This window comes from Geotrypetes seraphini, chromosome 2 (assembly GCF_902459505.1).
Source record: "Geotrypetes seraphini chromosome 2, aGeoSer1.1, whole genome shotgun sequence".
NCBI lineage: Eukaryota > Metazoa > Chordata > Amphibia > Gymnophiona > Dermophiidae > Geotrypetes > Geotrypetes seraphini.
Window position 1 is genome coordinate 423,422,363 of NC_047085.1, and position 17,478 is coordinate 423,439,840.

At 45.2% G+C, this 17,478-nt stretch overlaps 1 protein-coding gene across 7 annotated transcripts in view; it reads right to left on the reverse strand.

Annotated features, from left to right (window-relative positions):
* Positions 1-17,478, reverse strand: part of CDK14 (cyclin dependent kinase 14) — an 895,761-nt gene that overhangs the window by 346,925 nt on the left and 531,358 nt on the right. For all 7 annotated transcript variants that reach the window (XM_033931181.1, XM_033931186.1, XM_033931187.1 and 4 more), the window contains one exon: positions 805-868. In XM_033931181.1, coding sequence (XP_033787072.1) covers positions 805-868 — 64 coding nt within the window. The remainder of the gene's footprint in view (positions 1-804; positions 869-17,478) is intronic.

Genomic DNA, 17,478 nt, shown 5'->3' on the forward strand with positions numbered 1-17,478 from the left:
CAACCTCACACTGAGGGCGCTCACTTTCACTGATTAAATTTATTTAAATTTAAATTCATTGAATGAAAACTCAGTTGTTTTCTTTTCACAAGGCTTGTGAGACCTCAGGCAAGCCCTATTTTTTGACTATTTAATCTCTCCAATGGTCATCTGGTCAGTTTGGACACTTTTTTGATCCTTATTTGTTTTTAAAACAGGTCTAGCCCTGAATGTCTAAATGATTATCCCTGCAGAACATCAAAGTCCTAAGCCCGCCAAAAACACCCCCCTTAAGATTTAGACGCACTGGAGAAAGACATCTAGAAAGTCTGTTATGAGAATGCCTACTTGGACGTTTTGACTAGTTAGACATCCAAGTGCTGATTTATGCTGTCTTTTGGACGTCTATCTTTTTTGAAAATGAGCCCCATAATTTACAGAATACTGTATACTACACATGTATCACCAGAACTTAAATGCTTTCTCTCTGGGTCTGAATCTTGCTCTGGGGTCAGATTTCTTTTCAATCTTGATGTTTTTTTAATACATTTATACATTTGTTGCCTGGTGATTTTAAAGATGCTCATAGGAATTCTATGAGCATCTGAGATGTTACCACAGTGGCCAGTGCTAAAAACTCTAGTGCGGCTTTGTAAAGGATGGGGATAGCCTCACAATAAAAGCTTGTACAGTCCACACTGCTGGACAGGAGTGTTAAAATACTTGTATTCCTTGCTGGTAACAACTGTGAAGTATCTGTGGTCACAAAGAAAAGGTCTTGACCTAAGTCACGAGTCCCTTGACAAATGGAAGTCTTTGCCTTACCTGGCTTGAAATGTGGCAATGAGTGAACTCCAGGCCACGTGTCTTCATTTGGTGTTCCAAGAATCTGTTATCAAGAAAGTGAAGGTGGTCAGTTTTTCTAGCTTGTAAAGTCACACAGAAATGCAATGAAGAATCAGCTCATGCACGACAAAATGAACTTATTACACTCTGCATCAGGAGACAGGAACTAAAATCTGAACCCCCTGATTTCCGTATGATGTGTCCTATAAACTGTGATTATTACTATTATTGAGATAGTGCAACAAGACACAGGGTCAAATTGCAAAACTTACTGCCACCAATAAGGCCAGTTAGTGCAGGAATAGCACATATAAAAATCTGTGTGGAATGCTCAGAGAGCCTTGAGATTGGGAAAAAATGTGCACACCAGAGATGGGTACAAGTGGAATTGATTTTTTATTCCATCAAAAATTACAAAGATTAGGGGGCACTCGAAGTTACAGGAAAATATTTTTAAAACCAATAGGAGGAAATATTCTTTCACATAGAGAATAGTTAAGCTCTGGAACGCATTGAGAGAGCATGTCATAAAAACGGTTAATGTAGACGGATTTAAAAAAGGTTTGGACAAGTTCATAGTCTACTATTCAGACAGACACTGGGGAAGTCAATTGGTAGCAAGGAATGTTGGCTCTGCCATGAGAGTTCTGAGAATCAGCCCCACAGGTAGCACTGTAATAGCACCCCATGCTGCTCCCTGTGACCCTGGGCAAGTCACTTAATCCTCCACTGCCCCAGGTACATTAGACAGATTGTGAGCCCACCGGGATAGATAGGGAAAATGCTTGAAGTATCTGTATGTAAACTACATTGAGTGTGGTTGAAAGCTACAAAAAGGTGGTTTATAAGTCCCAAGACCTTTCTCTTTCCCTTTTAGACTGTGAAAATTCCTCCACTTTTCTGTTCAATCAGTACATGTTTATTCACTCATGTAGTAATCAATGGTGGAGTCTTTCTGTCAGTCCACTGACCTGGAATATTATTTTTTAACTGCAGAAAATTAGCTTGTCAAAAATTTGCTACAGTTCAAGTTCAAAAGGCAGGGCAGAATCACATACTAAAGGCAGCAAGATCAGCAGCCAAAAAGTGTAGGCAGCCAATCTGTGAGTTTCAAAAATGCTCATACTGCACAGATAGGACAGGACTGCCTCAGAAGAAAAGCATGGACATTCTTGGGCTATTTACATTATTTGAACTTCACTAAACCTTAGATGCCTCCAGTGTACAGTGTCAGAACATCAACAAATGCTTACTTTCTGACATTATGGCTATGTGTCTGTGAAGACTTATCTCACTAATAAAGAACATTAAGATTATTATAAAGAAATTATAGCAAAAGCCATAATCAGCTACAATAAGAAGTAATTACATCTGCAAAAGCACTTTATAAACATTATTTTGAATGATATTTACAGTAGTGCTAAAACTGCAATTGTAATAATGGATTACTATAGCAAACCTGGGATTATATTACCAAATTCTTTATTAAGAACATAAGAACATAAGAAATGCCTCTGCTGGGTCAGACCCGAGGTCCATCGTGCCCAGCAGTCCGCTCACGCGGCGGCCCAACAGGTCCAGGACCTGTGCAGTAATCTTCTATCTATACCCCTCTATCCCCATTTCCAGTAGGAATTTGTCCAATCCTTTCTTGAACCCCAGTACCGTACTCTGCCTTATAACGTCCTCTGGAAGCGCATTCCAGGTGTCCACCACACGTTGGGTAAAGAAGAACTTCCTAGCATTTGTTTTGAATCTGTCCCCTTTCAACTTTTCCGAATGCCCTCTTGTTCTCTTATTTTTCGAAAGTTCAAAGAATCTGTCCCTCTCTACTCTCTCTATGCCCTTCATGATCTTGTAAGTCTCTATCATATCCCCTCTAAGTCTCCTCTTCTCCAGGGAAAAGAGACCCAGCCTCTCCAATCTCTCAGAATATGACAGGTTTTCCATACCTATTATCAGACGTGTTGCTCTCCTTTGAACCCTCTCAACTAATGCCATATCCTTCTTAAGATACGGCGACCAATATTGGACGCAGTACTCCAAATGCGGGCGCACCATCGCCCGATACAACGGCAGGATAACTTCTTTCGTTCTGGCTGTAATACCCTTTTTGATTATACCAAGCATTCTATTCGCTCTCTTAGCGGCCGCTGCACACTGTGCCGACGGCTTCATTGTCATGTCCACCATTACCCCCAAGTCCCTTTCCTGGGTACTCTTATTCAATAACATCTCTCCCATTGTATAGTTGTACCTTGAGTTTCTGCTCCCCACATGTAATACTTTACATTTTTCAATGTTGAACTTCATCTGCCATTTCGCCACCCATTCTTCTAATTTGTTCAAGTCCCTTTGCAACTTTTCGCAGTCCTCTGTAGTCCGAGCTCCATTAAATAGTTTGGTGTCGTCCGCAAATTTTATTATCTCGCACTTCGTTCCTGTTTCTAGATCATTTATGAAGATATTAAATAGCAGCGGCCCGAGCACCGAGCCCTGCGGGACACCACTCGTGACCCTCCTCCAGTCGGAGTAGTGACCCTTCACTCCTACCCTTTGTTTTCTACCCTCCAACCAGTTTCTGATCCATCTATGTACGTCTCCTTCCACCCCATGGTTCTTCAGTTTCCGGAGTAGACATTCATGGGGCACCTTGTCAAAGGCTTTTTGGAAATCTAGATATATGATGTCTATGGGGTCTCCTTTGTCCATCCGTTTGTTGATCCCTTCGAAGAAGTGCAATAAGTTCGTTAGGCACGATCTTCCCTTGCAGAAACCATGCTGGCTGGTTATCAGAAGTTCATTTTTTTCAAAATGTTGATCGATGTTTTCTTTTATCAGTGCTTCTGCCATTTTCCCCGGAACCGAAGTCAGGCTCACCGGCCTGTAGTTTCCTGGGTCACCTCTTGATCCCTTTTTAAAGATGGGCGTAACGTTGGCTATCTTCCAATCTTCCGGGATCTCGCCTGTTTTCAGGGATAAGTTGCAAATTTGCTGCAGTAGTTCCGCTATCTCCTCCTTTAATTCCTTCAGAACCCTTGGATGTATGCCATCCGGACCCGGGGATTTGTCAGTTTTTAGTTTTTCTATCTGCCTACGAACGTCCTCAAGGCTCACTTCTATGGATGTTAATTTTTCTGCCTCACTTCCGTTGAAGAATTGCTCAGGTTCCGGTATGTTGGACGTGTTTTCGTTTGTAAATACAGACGAGAAGAACATGTTAAGCCTTTCTGCCACTACCTTCTCCTCCTTCACCACTCCCTTCCTGTCTCCGTCGTCCAGCGGTCCCACTTCCTCTCTAGCCGGCTGCTTCCCTTTAACATATCTGAAGAATGGTTTGAAATTTCTTGCTTCCCTGGCTAGCCTCTCTTCATACTCTCTTTTGGCTTTCCGAACCTCACGATGACATTCTTTTTGATGCTTCTTGTGCTCTTTCCAGTTCCCCTCAGTTTTGTCCTTTTTCCATTTCTTGAATGATTTTTTCTTATTGCCTATCGCTTCCTTCACTGTTTTGGTTATCCACGCCGGGTCTTTTGTTCGATTCTTTTTACACCCCTTCCTGAATCTGGGGATATACAGATTTTGCGCCTCGCTCACCATGTCCCTGAAGAAGGACCAGGCATGATTTACCGTTAGCCATGTTTTGGAAGTGTTCCTAAGTTTCTTCCTTACCAATTCCCTCATTGCTTCGTAGTTTCCTTTCCTGAAGTTAAAAGTTGTCGCAATGGATCTCTTGCCTTTTGACACTCCTACCTCAACCTTGAACTTGATCATATTATGATCGCTGTTTCCCAACGGTCCCACTACTTCTACTTTCTTTGCAGGTCCCCTTAACCCATTTAGGATTAGATCCAGAGTAGCAACATTACCCAACATACATTTTTTATTGTCTAGAAACATTCTGCTAGGACAGTGCATAGTCACCTTGTCATATTACTTATCTTGCAGCCATGAAGCACTGTTAATACACCTGGATCTGATCAACATCTATGTGCACTACACCTTAGTAGCCAGCAGAGGGAGCCAAAAGATTAAAATAAGTATCTTTTTCCCAAATTTCAGCAGCATAGAAAATTTACCACTATTGCAAAAGTTAAAACAACGGAAATAAAAGACCAACTTATTAAAATGTAATAAATCTAAAACATTTTCTCTAGTGCTTCAAATTCTAATGACTGTATTAAAGTATGTTGACAATACTAGATATAAAAGAAGAGGAAAAAAATATCGGGTCGTTATGAACACTCAAAGGAGCAGATTCCAGCTCTAGTTCTAAGATGGAAATTTAAAGGATCAGGAGGAAACTGTTTGGCAAAACCTATGGGGGTTAATATTTAGCAAGCCTTATCAGGTAGGAACAGCAACTGCCTAGATCAGTCATTCTTAAATCTGTCCTGGGTGACCCTCAGCCAGTCGGGTTTTCAAGAACATAAGAACACCTCTATTATATGCAAATCTGTCTCATGCATGGTGGAAAATGTGAGTCCACTAAAAAAAAAACAAAAAAACCCTACTCTGCTGCCATATAGGTGCCACCTGCAGCCATAAGGGCTATTGGGATTGTAGCAGGTGTGTATAGTGGGTTTGGGGGATATTTGGGAGGGCTCACTATAACCTCTAAAGAAGTTCTGGTGAGATATTTATGTGGCACCCTTTTTGTGAAGTTCACAACAGTGCCCTATAATGTGCCCCTCTGCTCTGTTGCCATGTCTGGGTGGCCAGTCCATCACAATGCTGGCCCCTCCAATGTCCAAAAGGTCTTGTTCTGGGCGTTTGGGACTTGGACAAATTTGACTTGTACTGAGCTGCAACTGTGCATGAGACATGTCTCAATATGCAGACTTGTTTCAACACACTTGCTACTTTCTTCCATATACAGGTAAATTGTTGAGCGCCCCTTGTAAGTGTCAACTATCATACTTTACCAGATATGGTGTAGTGGGTTTTGGAAATCCAGTTGCAAAGCCTAGACATGGCCTGGCACAAATTTCTGAACAAAGTGCCAGTACCAATGCCAACAGAACCGGATTCTATAAATGGAAGCTAAGCACGCCTACACTGTATGCACTGCTCTGCGTGATTGTCCATAAACCGCTAGGCACCACCTCTAGAATCATATCTAGCAGCGCCTAAGTGGACTTAGGCATTTCTAGGCATCCTTGAGGTAGCTGTCGGTATAGTAGGCCTATCTCCAACACCTATTGATGCCTAATTAAACTACACCTATTCTTCGCCCATAACCACACCTACTTTTCAGGTAGGCATTGTTAGGTGTCATTGGGCATCTCAACTTAGGCTTTACTACATAGAAACATAGAAAAAGACGGCAGATAAGGGCCGCGGCCCATCTAGTCTGCCCACCCCAATGACCCTCCCCTATTTAACTCTGTGCAGAGATCCCACGTGACGATCCCATTTCTTCTTAAAATCAGGCACGCTGCTTGCCTCGATCACCTGAAGTGGAAGTCTATTCCAGCGATCAACCACTCTTTCGGTGAAAAAGTATTTCCTGGTGTCGCCGTGCAACTTCCCCCCCCCCCTCTGATTTTCCATGGATGTCCTCTTGTCGCCGTCGGACCTTTGAAAAAGAAGATATCCTCTTCTACCTCGATACGGCCCGTGAGGTACTTGAACGTCTAGGCATCTTATGAATTCCACATAGAACTCTTAATTGTTTTGGGTTGTTTTTTTTTGATTGGCTGAAAACTGGCGCAGTCAATTACCATAAAAAAACAAGAAAAAACTGCAGATCAAAATGTACAAGATGCAGGCTATGTTTATTTGTACCAAATATTAATGCAGTTACTGATATCACCTTACTACAAACTAAGGGATCCAATACGGTCTGTGTTTCGGAGAACACACCTTCTTCAGGGGTCCATGGTTGTTAAGATTTAAGATAAACCGCAATGAGAATGGTATAAAACAAAAGCCTGTGTGAATGAAACGCAAGCCGACAGTGCAATGCCAAAAGTGAAGGTAAAAAGTCAATTACCATGCCAATTTAAGAACATAATAATAGTCTTACTGGGTCAGACCAATGGTCCGTCTAGCTCAGTATCCCATCTTTGCCGAGGCCAGTCCCAGTCCCAAGTATAAAAAGTTGTGCATGGATTCCAAATTTAGGCATCGTTGATTAGGATGCCTAGCGGTGCCTAATATAGGTGTTCTGTTATGACCCCATCCCCTTTTTACTAAGCCATGGTAGAGGTTTCTATCATAGCCTGGGGCGCTAAATGCTCTGATGCTGCTCTGATACTCACGATGGAGCAGTGTCTAAGCATTTAGCACCCCAGGCCTACTGCGGCGTAGGAAAAGCGGGCCTTAAATTAGAATCAAACTTAAATTTTTCTTTGATTAAAAAAAATTGAAATGTGTTAGGTATTGCTTTAATCAAGACAAATATGGATTTATAATCTCTCACAGACTGACTATAGTTAACTTACTGTATGCTGGATGTTGTGCTGACACCCAGAAAAGATTACAGATTCTGCAGAATACGGTAGCCAGAATTCGGCTGCATGACTTATATTCCAGGAGAGCCGCTATACTCACGTTACATCTCTCCTAAAGTCACTTTATTGGCTTCCCATCCATTTCTGAATATAATTCAAACTCCTCTTACTCACTTACTTGCCCCTCACTATCTTTCTTCACTTATCTCCCCCTATGATTCCCCACGCCCTGTGAGCTCCGCTCAGCTGGTAAGTTCCTCCTATCTGTGCCCTTCTCTTCAACTGCCAATTCTAGACTCCGTCCCTTCTGCCTTGCTGCACCATATGCTTGGAACAAGCTGCCCAAATCCCTATGGCAGGCTCCATCTGAGGCAGTGTTCAAGGCCCAGTTAAAAGCCAACCTCTTTGAGAGTGCTTTTGACTCCTAACTCCTCTCACCTTGGGTTCTGCATTCCCAACCTTATGTCATGTCCAAGTGTGTGGGTTGAGGGTTCCAAGATGGTGGCAGCTTACCTTTGGTGTTTCTGAGCTCGATCTGCAGAAGCAATTTTCCTTTTGCTTATGGAGTTTACTTTACACGTGGCGAGTAAAGAGAAAGGGAGTAGTTTGAGCTGATCCTCTTGCGGCATGAACTTCTACTCCCTCACAACGCTCCATGCTGGAATTTGTCAGAGCCGGTTCCCCTTTCATCTGGGCAGAGTCTGGTGGCTCCCTGGCTGGAAGAGAGGCTGGGGCTTTCGACTGGGAGGTTTCTCTCTCCCCCCCCCCCCGATGTCATTGCCATCGCCGCTCCCGGCACCTAATGCAGCTGACCCAGATGTGTCTCCCGATATGGCAGTCTCGAGGGAGACCCCGGTAGCAGGGGCTGTAGCTGCACGGAAACAGCTGGAGGCAGGAAAAACTATGGATTTTTCTTCCCAACTAAGAAAATCTGAGGCAGTGTCGCAGGAGAGCATTTGGGAGGCTCTCATGAAGATCAACACAACAGTTTCCAGCTCTTCTAAAGAAATTGCAGTGCTTGTGAGTACTGTTAATACCTTGGGAGAAAAACTACAAGGTACTATAGACCAATTTAATATGGAAATATCTCAGGTTAAGGCTAAAGTTACTGATTTACACACTCTATCTTCAGACCTGGTTAAAGATAAACTTAATTTGAACAGGAAAATAGAACTGGAAAATTATAATAGAAGATTAAATGTGCGAATTCTCAACTTTCCTCATTCAATTGGAGTGTCTCCTATAGAAATGTTAAGAAAATACCTTTTTGAAGTACTGAAATACTCACCTGATTTAATTCCTCAGATCAATCGTATATATTATATTCCTTCAAAAAAACAGACAGGAGCCACTCCTGATGGATCACCTGTGGAGCAAATAAATCTTACGGAAATGCTTGAATCGTCACCTACAGACTCCACAGAGCGAGCTACTCTATTAGTTTCTTTTGTGTTTGAGCAAGATGCTAATTCACTTTTGAGATTACACTTTCAAAATTCTCAATTACCATTTCTGAGGAGTACCCAGATGTCGCAAGACAAACACAAGAGAGGCGTAAACGGTATTGGAGTTCAAGAAGGGATTGGACAATTTTCTGAAGGAAAAGGAGATAGAAGGGTATAGATAGAGGGCTACTACACAGGTCCTGGACCTGATGGGCCGCCGAGTGAGCGGACTGCTGGGCATGATGGATCTCAGGTCTGACCCAGCAGAGGCACGGCTTATGTTCTTATGTTAACTTTTCTTGGCAATGAGAACTGAGACAGTGACGCTGGGGGCAACTTTTTTATTGGCCTACCCCTGTAAATGCTTAGTTAAGTACCTTGCAGTTAAATACATTTTTTTTTTACCTGAACACTTGCGCACATTTCTTGATATGAAGAAGTTGTCTACTGCTAGTATTAACTAATGTTATATAAGGAACCGTCTGCTAAGCCTATTCTTATTATACATCAAGTTACTACTATAATTATTGTTTCTCTTCACATTTTCTAGGAACTCTCTAAGTATAGATTGTGGTCTAAGAAGGTTTAATTTGTTTTCCTTGAGAACTGATTTAACTTTGCATTTTTACAGCTGTTTTTCTTGAACAAAGTTATCTTATGTTTATTTTGAAAATTCAATAAAGATAAAGATATTTTTTTAAAAACCCTATGTCATGTCTGTCTGTCCAAGTTAGATTGTAAGCTCTTCCGAGCAGTGACCATCTATAAATGTCAAAATGTAGAGCGCTGCGTACACCTTTCAGTGCTATATAAGTGTTAAGTAGTAGTATGTGTAAATATGATAGAGTAACACCATTGTATGTTAAATTACACTAGCTGCCAGTGGAAGCGAGAATCATCTTTAAGTGATGTACTTTTATTTTCCTTAACACTCAGAGGAGTGGAGGAAAAATATCCAATACAATCTCAACTCTCCACTAAATGTAGCAAGGACGCCACCATGCTTAGAGACGATGAACTGCACTTTGTGAATGAAATCTCTTGCCCCTGCCATGATTGGTCACCCAGGATACACCATGAACCAATCAGGAATGGTTTTGTCTGATTGGTTGTTAGCGGGTATTCAAAATGCTAGGATGCCATACTCAGTATGCTGAGCTGGCAGAGGAAAAGACTGCGTCTGTGTATGTACTTTTTTTGATCTTTTGCTCCCAGCAAAGTGGATTTATACTGAAACTCTTTCAGGAAAAAAAACACCACATTTTTCTTTTTAGGTTTATGTTTGAAGGTTTTGTGGCCCTGAGGAAGTAGCGCTAGTTCACAAAAAGGTCATTAGCCTAGTTAATTTAAACAATAGTAACACAAGTGCTTAAATAGTATTTTTTCAATTTTCCCTGCGATATAGTATGATGAAAGTTTTTTTTATGTCAAGGATGCTGCATTCAGTAAAGTCAGATTACAACTGACTTACTGCTGAGGCTTTTTCTTTTGTCGTCTTTAAGCGCGGCGTCATTCATGGTGAGGCACCAGAAAGCACAGTTACTTACCGTAACAGGTGTTATCCAGGGACAGCAGGCAGATATTCTTAACACATGGGTGACGTCACCGACGGAGCCCTCGGTACGGACCTTTTTAACTAGAAGTTTCTAGTTGGCCGCACCGCGCGTGCGCGAGTGCCTTCCCGCCCGACGGAGGAGTGCGTGGTCCCCAGTTAGGATAAGCCAGCTAAGAAGCCAACCCGGGGAGGTGGGTGGGACGTAAGAATATCTGCCTGCTGTCCCTGGATAACACCTGTTACGGTAAGTAACTGTGCTTTATCCCAGGACAAGCAGGCAGCATATTCTTAACACATGGGTGACCTCCAAGCTAACAAAGAGGGAGGGGGGATGGTTGGCCATCATGAAAATAAATTCTGTAACACCGATTGGCCGAAGTGACCATCCCGTCTGGAAAAGGCATCCAGACAGTAGTGAGTAGTGAACGTGTGAACTGAGGACCAAGTGGCAGCCTTGCAGATTTCCTCGATGGGCGTGGAACGGAGGAAAGCTACAGAAGCAGCCATAGCTCGGACTCTGTGGGCCGTGACAGCACCTTCCAGTGAGAGACCGGCCCGAGCATAGCAGAATGCAATACAGGCAGCAAGCCAATTTGAAAGTGTCCGTTTGGAGACAGGACGACCCAAACGGTTGGGATCGAAAGACAAAAATAGCTGAGGGGATGTACGGTGAGCTCTGGTACGATCAAGGTAGTAAGCAAGGGCACGCTTACAGTCCAACGTGTGCAACGCCTGTTCTCCAGGGTGCGAGTGAGGCTTAGGGAAGAAGACGGGCAGCACAATGGACTGGTTAAGGTGAAAAGCCGAGACCACCTTGGGAAGGAATTTAGGGTGGGTACGCAGAACAACCTTGTCATGGTGAAAAACAGTGAACGGTGGGTCGGCAACCAGTGCATGCAGTTCGCTAACCCTCCTGGCAGAGGTGATGGCAATTAGGAAAAGCACCTTCCAGGTAAGGAGCCTGAGCGAAGTTGTGGCAAGAGGCTCAAATGGAGGTTTCATGAGTGCTGAGAGAACCACATTCAGGTCCCAGACGACAGGAGGAGGCTTGAGAGGCGGTTTGATATTGAAGAGCCCTCTCATAAACCTGGAAACCAGAGGATGAGCCGTGAGGGGTTTTCCGAGAACAGGCTCATGAAACGCAGTGATGGCACTGAGGTGGACTCTGATGGAGGTAGTTTTGAGGCCAGCATTGGACAGCGAGAGCAAATATTCCAATACAGTTTCCACCGCTAAGGAGGTGGGTTCCTGATGATGCCGGAGACACCACGAGGAGAATCTGGTCCACTTCTGATGGTAACATTGGAGAGTGGCCGGTTTCCTGGAGGCGTCCAAAATGAGGCGGACCGGTTGAGATAGATTCTCCGGAGAGGTCAGCCTGAGAGAAACCAAGCTGTCAGGTGGAGTGAAGACAGATTGGGATGCAGTAGAGACTGATGCTGCTGTGTAAGTAGAGTAGGAAACACAGGAAGAGGAATGGGCTCCCTGGAGCTGAGTTGGAGCAGGAGGGAGAACCAGTGTTGACGAGGCCACCGAGGTGCGATGAGAATCATGGTGGCGTTGTCCTTGCGGAGCTTGGACAGGGTCCGCAACATCAGAGGAAGTGGAGGGAAGGCATACAGGAATCGATCCCTCCAATCGAGTAGGAATGCATCCGGGGCCAGACGGTGAGGAGAGAAGAGTCTGGAGCAGAAGAGGGGCAGCTGATGATTGTGAGGTGCTGCAAAGAGGTCCACCTGCGGAGTGCCCCATCGAGCAAAGATGGAGAGTAGAGTCGGAGGATCCAACGTCCACTCGTGAGGTTGAAGGATGCGGCTGAGATTGTCGGCCAGGGAGTTCTGTTCGCCCTGGATATAGACCGCTTTGAGGAAGAGATTGCGGTCCGTGGCCCAGGTCCAGATGCGTAGAGCCTCCAAACAAAGGGGGCGAGATCCGGTGCCGCCTTGCTTGTTGATGTAGTACATGGCGACCTGATTGTCTGTGCACAGGAGGAGAACCTGAGGGCAGAGAAGATGTTGGAAAGCCTTGAGGGCGTAGAACATGGCTCTGAGTTCCAGGAAATTTATGTGATGACGACGCTCCTGTGGGGTCCAAAGTTCCTGGGTGCGTAGATCTCCCAGATGAGCTCCCCACGCATAGGGGGATGCATCCGTGGTGATGATCATAGAGTGAGGGGGTAGATGAAAAAGAAGACCCCTGGAAAGATTTGAGGAGTTCAACCACCATTGGAGAGATTGCTGAAGAGATGATGTCACAGAGATGGGATGAGAAAGAAGATCTGTAGTCTGTGACCATTGGTTGGCGAGGGTCCACTGAGGTGTGCGAAGGTGGAGACGTGCCAGAGGAAGGACATGCACCGTCGAGGCCATGTGACCCAGGAGGACCATCATCTGACGGGCAGGAATGGAGGGATGCAGAAGCACCTGACGACAGAGGTGGAGCAGGGTTTGCTGACGATCGGAGGGGAGAAAAGCCCTCATTAGTGTGGTGTCCAGAACTGCTCCAATGAACTGAAGTCGCTGGGTGGGAAGCAGATGCGACTTGGGGTAGTTGATCTCGAACCCCAGGAGGTGGAGGAGAGAGATGGTGTGATGAGTAGCCTGTAGCACAAGTTGAGACGTAGGTGCTTTCACCAACCAATCGTCCAAATAGGGGAACACCTGAAGGTTGTGAGACCTGAGAAAGGCCGCCACTACTATAAGGCACTTGGTGAAGACCCTGGGTGAGGAAGCGAGGCCGAACGGTAGCACCTTGTACTGATAGTGGTGGTGCAGCACCTGGAACCGCAGGTAGCGGCGAGAATTCTGATTGATGGAGATGTGAGTGTAGGCCTCTTTGAGGTCCAGGGAACATAGCCAGTCGTGTTGAGAAAGAAGAGGGTAGAGCGTGGCAAGGGAGAGCATTCTGAACTTCTCCTTGACCAGACACTTGTTGAGGTCCCTGAGATCGAGAATGGGACGGAGGTCTCCCGTCTTTTTGGGTACCAGGAAGTAGCGGGAGTAGAATCCCTGACCCCTTTGATCTGGAGGTACTTCTTCGATGGCATTGAGAAGGAGGAGGGATTGAACCTCCCTCAGGAGGAGGGGGGTTTGAGATGAGTGTGAAGCAGACTCTACGGGAAGATTGTCCGGTGGAAGAGTCTGGAAATTGAGAGAGTAGCCGTGGCGGATGATGTTGAGGACCCACTGGTCCGATGTGATGACCTCCCAACGGCTGGAGAATATGGTGAGACGACCTCCGATTGGTTGTGGAAGAGGTAGCGAGGGTGGATGACTGGCTATGCCCTGGAGAGAAGAGTCAAAAGGGCTGGGATTGCTTAGCAGGCTGAAGAGGCTTGGAGGGTTGAGTGGCCTGAGAAAGAGCCTGGGCATGGTGCTGCTGTTGACGGGGCCGCCGAGGTTGTTGAGGAGGCGGATTGAGTGGCCTGGCTGAGAACCTGCGCTGATAAGATGACTGAGGTCGATAAGGTCGGGCAGGCGGAGCCTTCTTTTTTGGTTTGATCAGGGTGTCCCACCGTGTTTCATGGGCGGAGAGTTTCTGGGTGGTGGAATCCAGTGACTCTCCAAAAAGTTCATCCCCGAGACAGGGGGCATTGGCTAGACGGTCCTGGTGGTTGATGTCCAGGTCGGAGACTCTCAGCCAGGCCAAGCGGCGCATGGCAACGGCCATGGCAGAGGCACGGGAGGTGAGCTCGAAGGAGTCGTATATCGAGCGGACCATGAACTTGCGCAGCTGAAGAAGGCCAGAGATGTGCTGTTGGAACAGTGGGACCTTGCGCTCCGGCAGGTACTTTTGAAGGGCAGACAGCTGTTGGACTAAATGTTTCATATAGAACGAAAAATGAAACGAATAGTTGTTCGCCCTGTTGGCCAGCATGGCATTCTGGTAGAGCCTCTTGCCAAACTTGTCCATGGTCTTACCCTCTCTGCCAGGAGGGGTAGATGCATAGACACTGGAGCCCTGAGTCTTTTTCAAGGTGGATTCAACAAGAAGGGACTCATGGGGCAATTGAGATTTGTCGAACCCCGGAATAGGGATGACTCGATAAAGGTTGTCCAGCTTACGTGGAGCCCCCGGTACCGTAAGGGGATTCTCTAGGTTTTTGTAAAAGGTCTCCCGTAGGATGTCATGCACGGGGAGCTTGAGGAACTCTTTAGGAGGCTGTTCAAAATCTAAAGCCTCCAGGAAGGCTTGAGACTTCTTTGAGTCAGATTCTAAAGGAAGGGACAGGGCTGCAGACATTTCCCTCAGAAATTTAGAAAACGAGGACTGCTCCGGTTTGGAGGTGGCATCGGGTGCCGACGGGTCCTCTTCGGATGAGGAGGGATCCTCCTCGGTACCGAGAGGGGTTTCCTCCCATAAGTCAGGGTCCCGGACCTCTGGTGCATGTCGAGACACCGGGGTGGAAGGTGAGGCATGTCGAGGAGTCCATCGCCGACCCGGTGCCGAAGAGGAGAGTTTGTTGAATTCTTCGGTTTTTAAGGGTTCTCTTTTGGAGAGTGCCACAGCGGGTGCAGGAGTCCGCCCGATGCTCCGGACCCAAACACTGCAAACACCAATTGTGTGGGTCAGTGAGGGAGATCGGGCGTGCACACCGCTGGCACTTTTTAAAACCGACCTGCAGGGGCATGAAGGGGAAAACGGCCTCCGCAAAATCGAACCCCGAGGCCTGTATAATGGCAGCAGGCCCCGCCGGGGCAAAACGAAAAAAGGGGGAAAAAGCAAAGTTGTTTTTTTTTTTTTTTACAAAGCAAAGAAAAAAGAAACCCGAAGGCAAGGAAGATAAAAAAATGGAAAAAAGCGCGAGCGGGAAGGCAAAAAGTGGTTTCAACGGCCGATGAAAAAACACACGCGTCTTCTTCGCTCCGCGGAAACGAAGAAACTGGGGACCACGCACTCCTCCGTCGGGCGGGAAGGCACTCGCGCACGCGCGGTGCGGCCAACTAGAAACTTCTAGTTAAAAAGGTCCGTACCGAGGGCTCCGTCGGTGACGTCACCCATGTGTTAAGAATATGCTGCCTGCTTGTCCTGGGATAATAAATGATAATACTGTCAGTATCCCAAAAATTAACAGCCAGAAGATATTTTGAACTTATTTATCCTAATTCCAAAATATATATATGTCTGTTTTCACTTCAGCAGTCCAGTATCGTGCAGCAAAATGCTGGAGTTTATCACTCAATAAGCTTAGATTATGACGACTCATTCCGTAAATCTTTGAAAACTTTTTATTTGCAGAATCTGTCTTATCCAGATTTTAGAACATGCATTAATAAATGTAATACATAATAGATCTTGGGAATGCCTAGCTCTTGATTTGCTAAACCGCACTGAATTCCAGTGGGGATACTGGTGGTATAGAAGAATTGTGGCGTAATGTAATGTGTGATTGCTGGAATTCTGTGATATGCCTCGACATTAAGGCAGTTATTATAGAATGTCTCCAGCTGCAGCAAAAGTAGTACCAGAGGGTTATTAGGATATATTATAAGCGTGCCCTTTCTTTTGGCCATTATTATAGAAGGAAGATTAATAACTTTAAGAAGAAAATAATTTAAAACAATTATTCTGAGGCCATGGAGCTCAAGTGGCAATTTTCTGCTGGATAGTTGCCATTTAGACCTTTCCTCCGTTTAACTTTAGTCCAACTTTTTTTTTTTTCATCTCCTATATTATTAAAAGAGGAAGGCTTAAGGTCTCAATAGGAACCTCTTGCCTCTTTCCAGCAGAGATCACTGTAGGACCTTGAAATAACATAACATACATTTTTATTTATACAAGTATATCACATAAGCCTTACGGTCGTCTATGCAGTTTACAAAACAGGCAAAACTGACCAAAGCCAGTGAACTACAACATAAGAGGTTTACCAAAGAGGTAAAACTGACCAAAGTCAGTGAGATACATCATAAGAGGTAACGGCAGTTAACAGATTTACAATGGTTAGCAATTAGAGTTGACAAGGAGGTAGACCAGGGCAGTAGGCCATGTGGTGTTTTGTAGATGATGCGGCTGAAAGAGGTATAGCTGACCAGTGTCAGTGACCTATATTGTAATTTGGCAAGAATGGATGGTAGTTGAGGGTAATCCCTAAGTCTCTTTAAGAAGGACTGCAGAATCTGGATAATAGGTGTGTTTTTAGGAGCTTTCTAAAGTGATGCTTTGATCAGTCAGTTCAATTCAGGGTCTCTAGAGGCAGCTTGGTATGATAGGAGTCTGTTGATGAATCTTTTCCAAGTGCAACCTTTGACTGAGGGGCAGGTGAAAAATGATTGATGATGAGTGGGTCTGCCAGGCTCAGCGAAAATGAACTGATTAGTAAGGTAGTTGGGCAATAAGCCATATAGGGATTTATAGAAGAGGCAGCCAAATTTGAAGAGCACTCATCCTTCTATCATCAGCCAATGCAGTTTTTGATAGAACAAGGTTATGTGGTCGAACTATTTTAAATTGAAGATTAGCCTGGCTCTGGTGTTTTGGATGAAGCTTAGTCTCCAGAAATGTTTGCGTAAGCCTCCTAAGTATATGATGTTGCAGTAGTCGAGGATGCTTAAGACTAGTTCTCGGACTAAGAGTCGGTATTTCTGTGTGTGTTAGGTAGGTAACAGGGAGGACAATAGTGATATCATCAGCGTAGCTATAGTGGACAATGTTTAGGTTACTTAGGTGGTCTCCTAGAGAGGCTAGATAGACGTTGAAGGGGCGATAGTGGAGAGCCTTTGGGAATGCCACAGCTACTTGCTTATTTGTCAGATAGTGTGACTTCAAGCTGAACTTGGTAGCTGTGAGATTTCAAGAAACCTTGGAACCAGCTGAGGACATTTCCTGATAGTCCGAAGGATCCACTAGGTCAAAGGCACTTCTGAGGTCTAGTTGGAATACAGGTGCATTTTGTCCCTTGCTCAATAGACTGTATAAATTATTGAGGATGGAAGCAATCACCATATTTTTCACTCTATAAAACACACTTTTTTCACCCTAAAAAGTAGGTGGAAATAAGGGTGCATCTTATGGAGTGAATACCCCCCCCCCCCCGGTATCTTTTTTTTAAAGTTCGTTGGAGCTTTCCACACTCCCTGCCTGTCTCCCTCACTGGACGGCTATTCTTCTGTTCAGGCAGACCGGCGCAGAAGACAGGTGCGTGATGTTCGCGTTCCTGCCTGGTCTGGCGCCGCGCCCTGAATGGCTGCCATCAGTT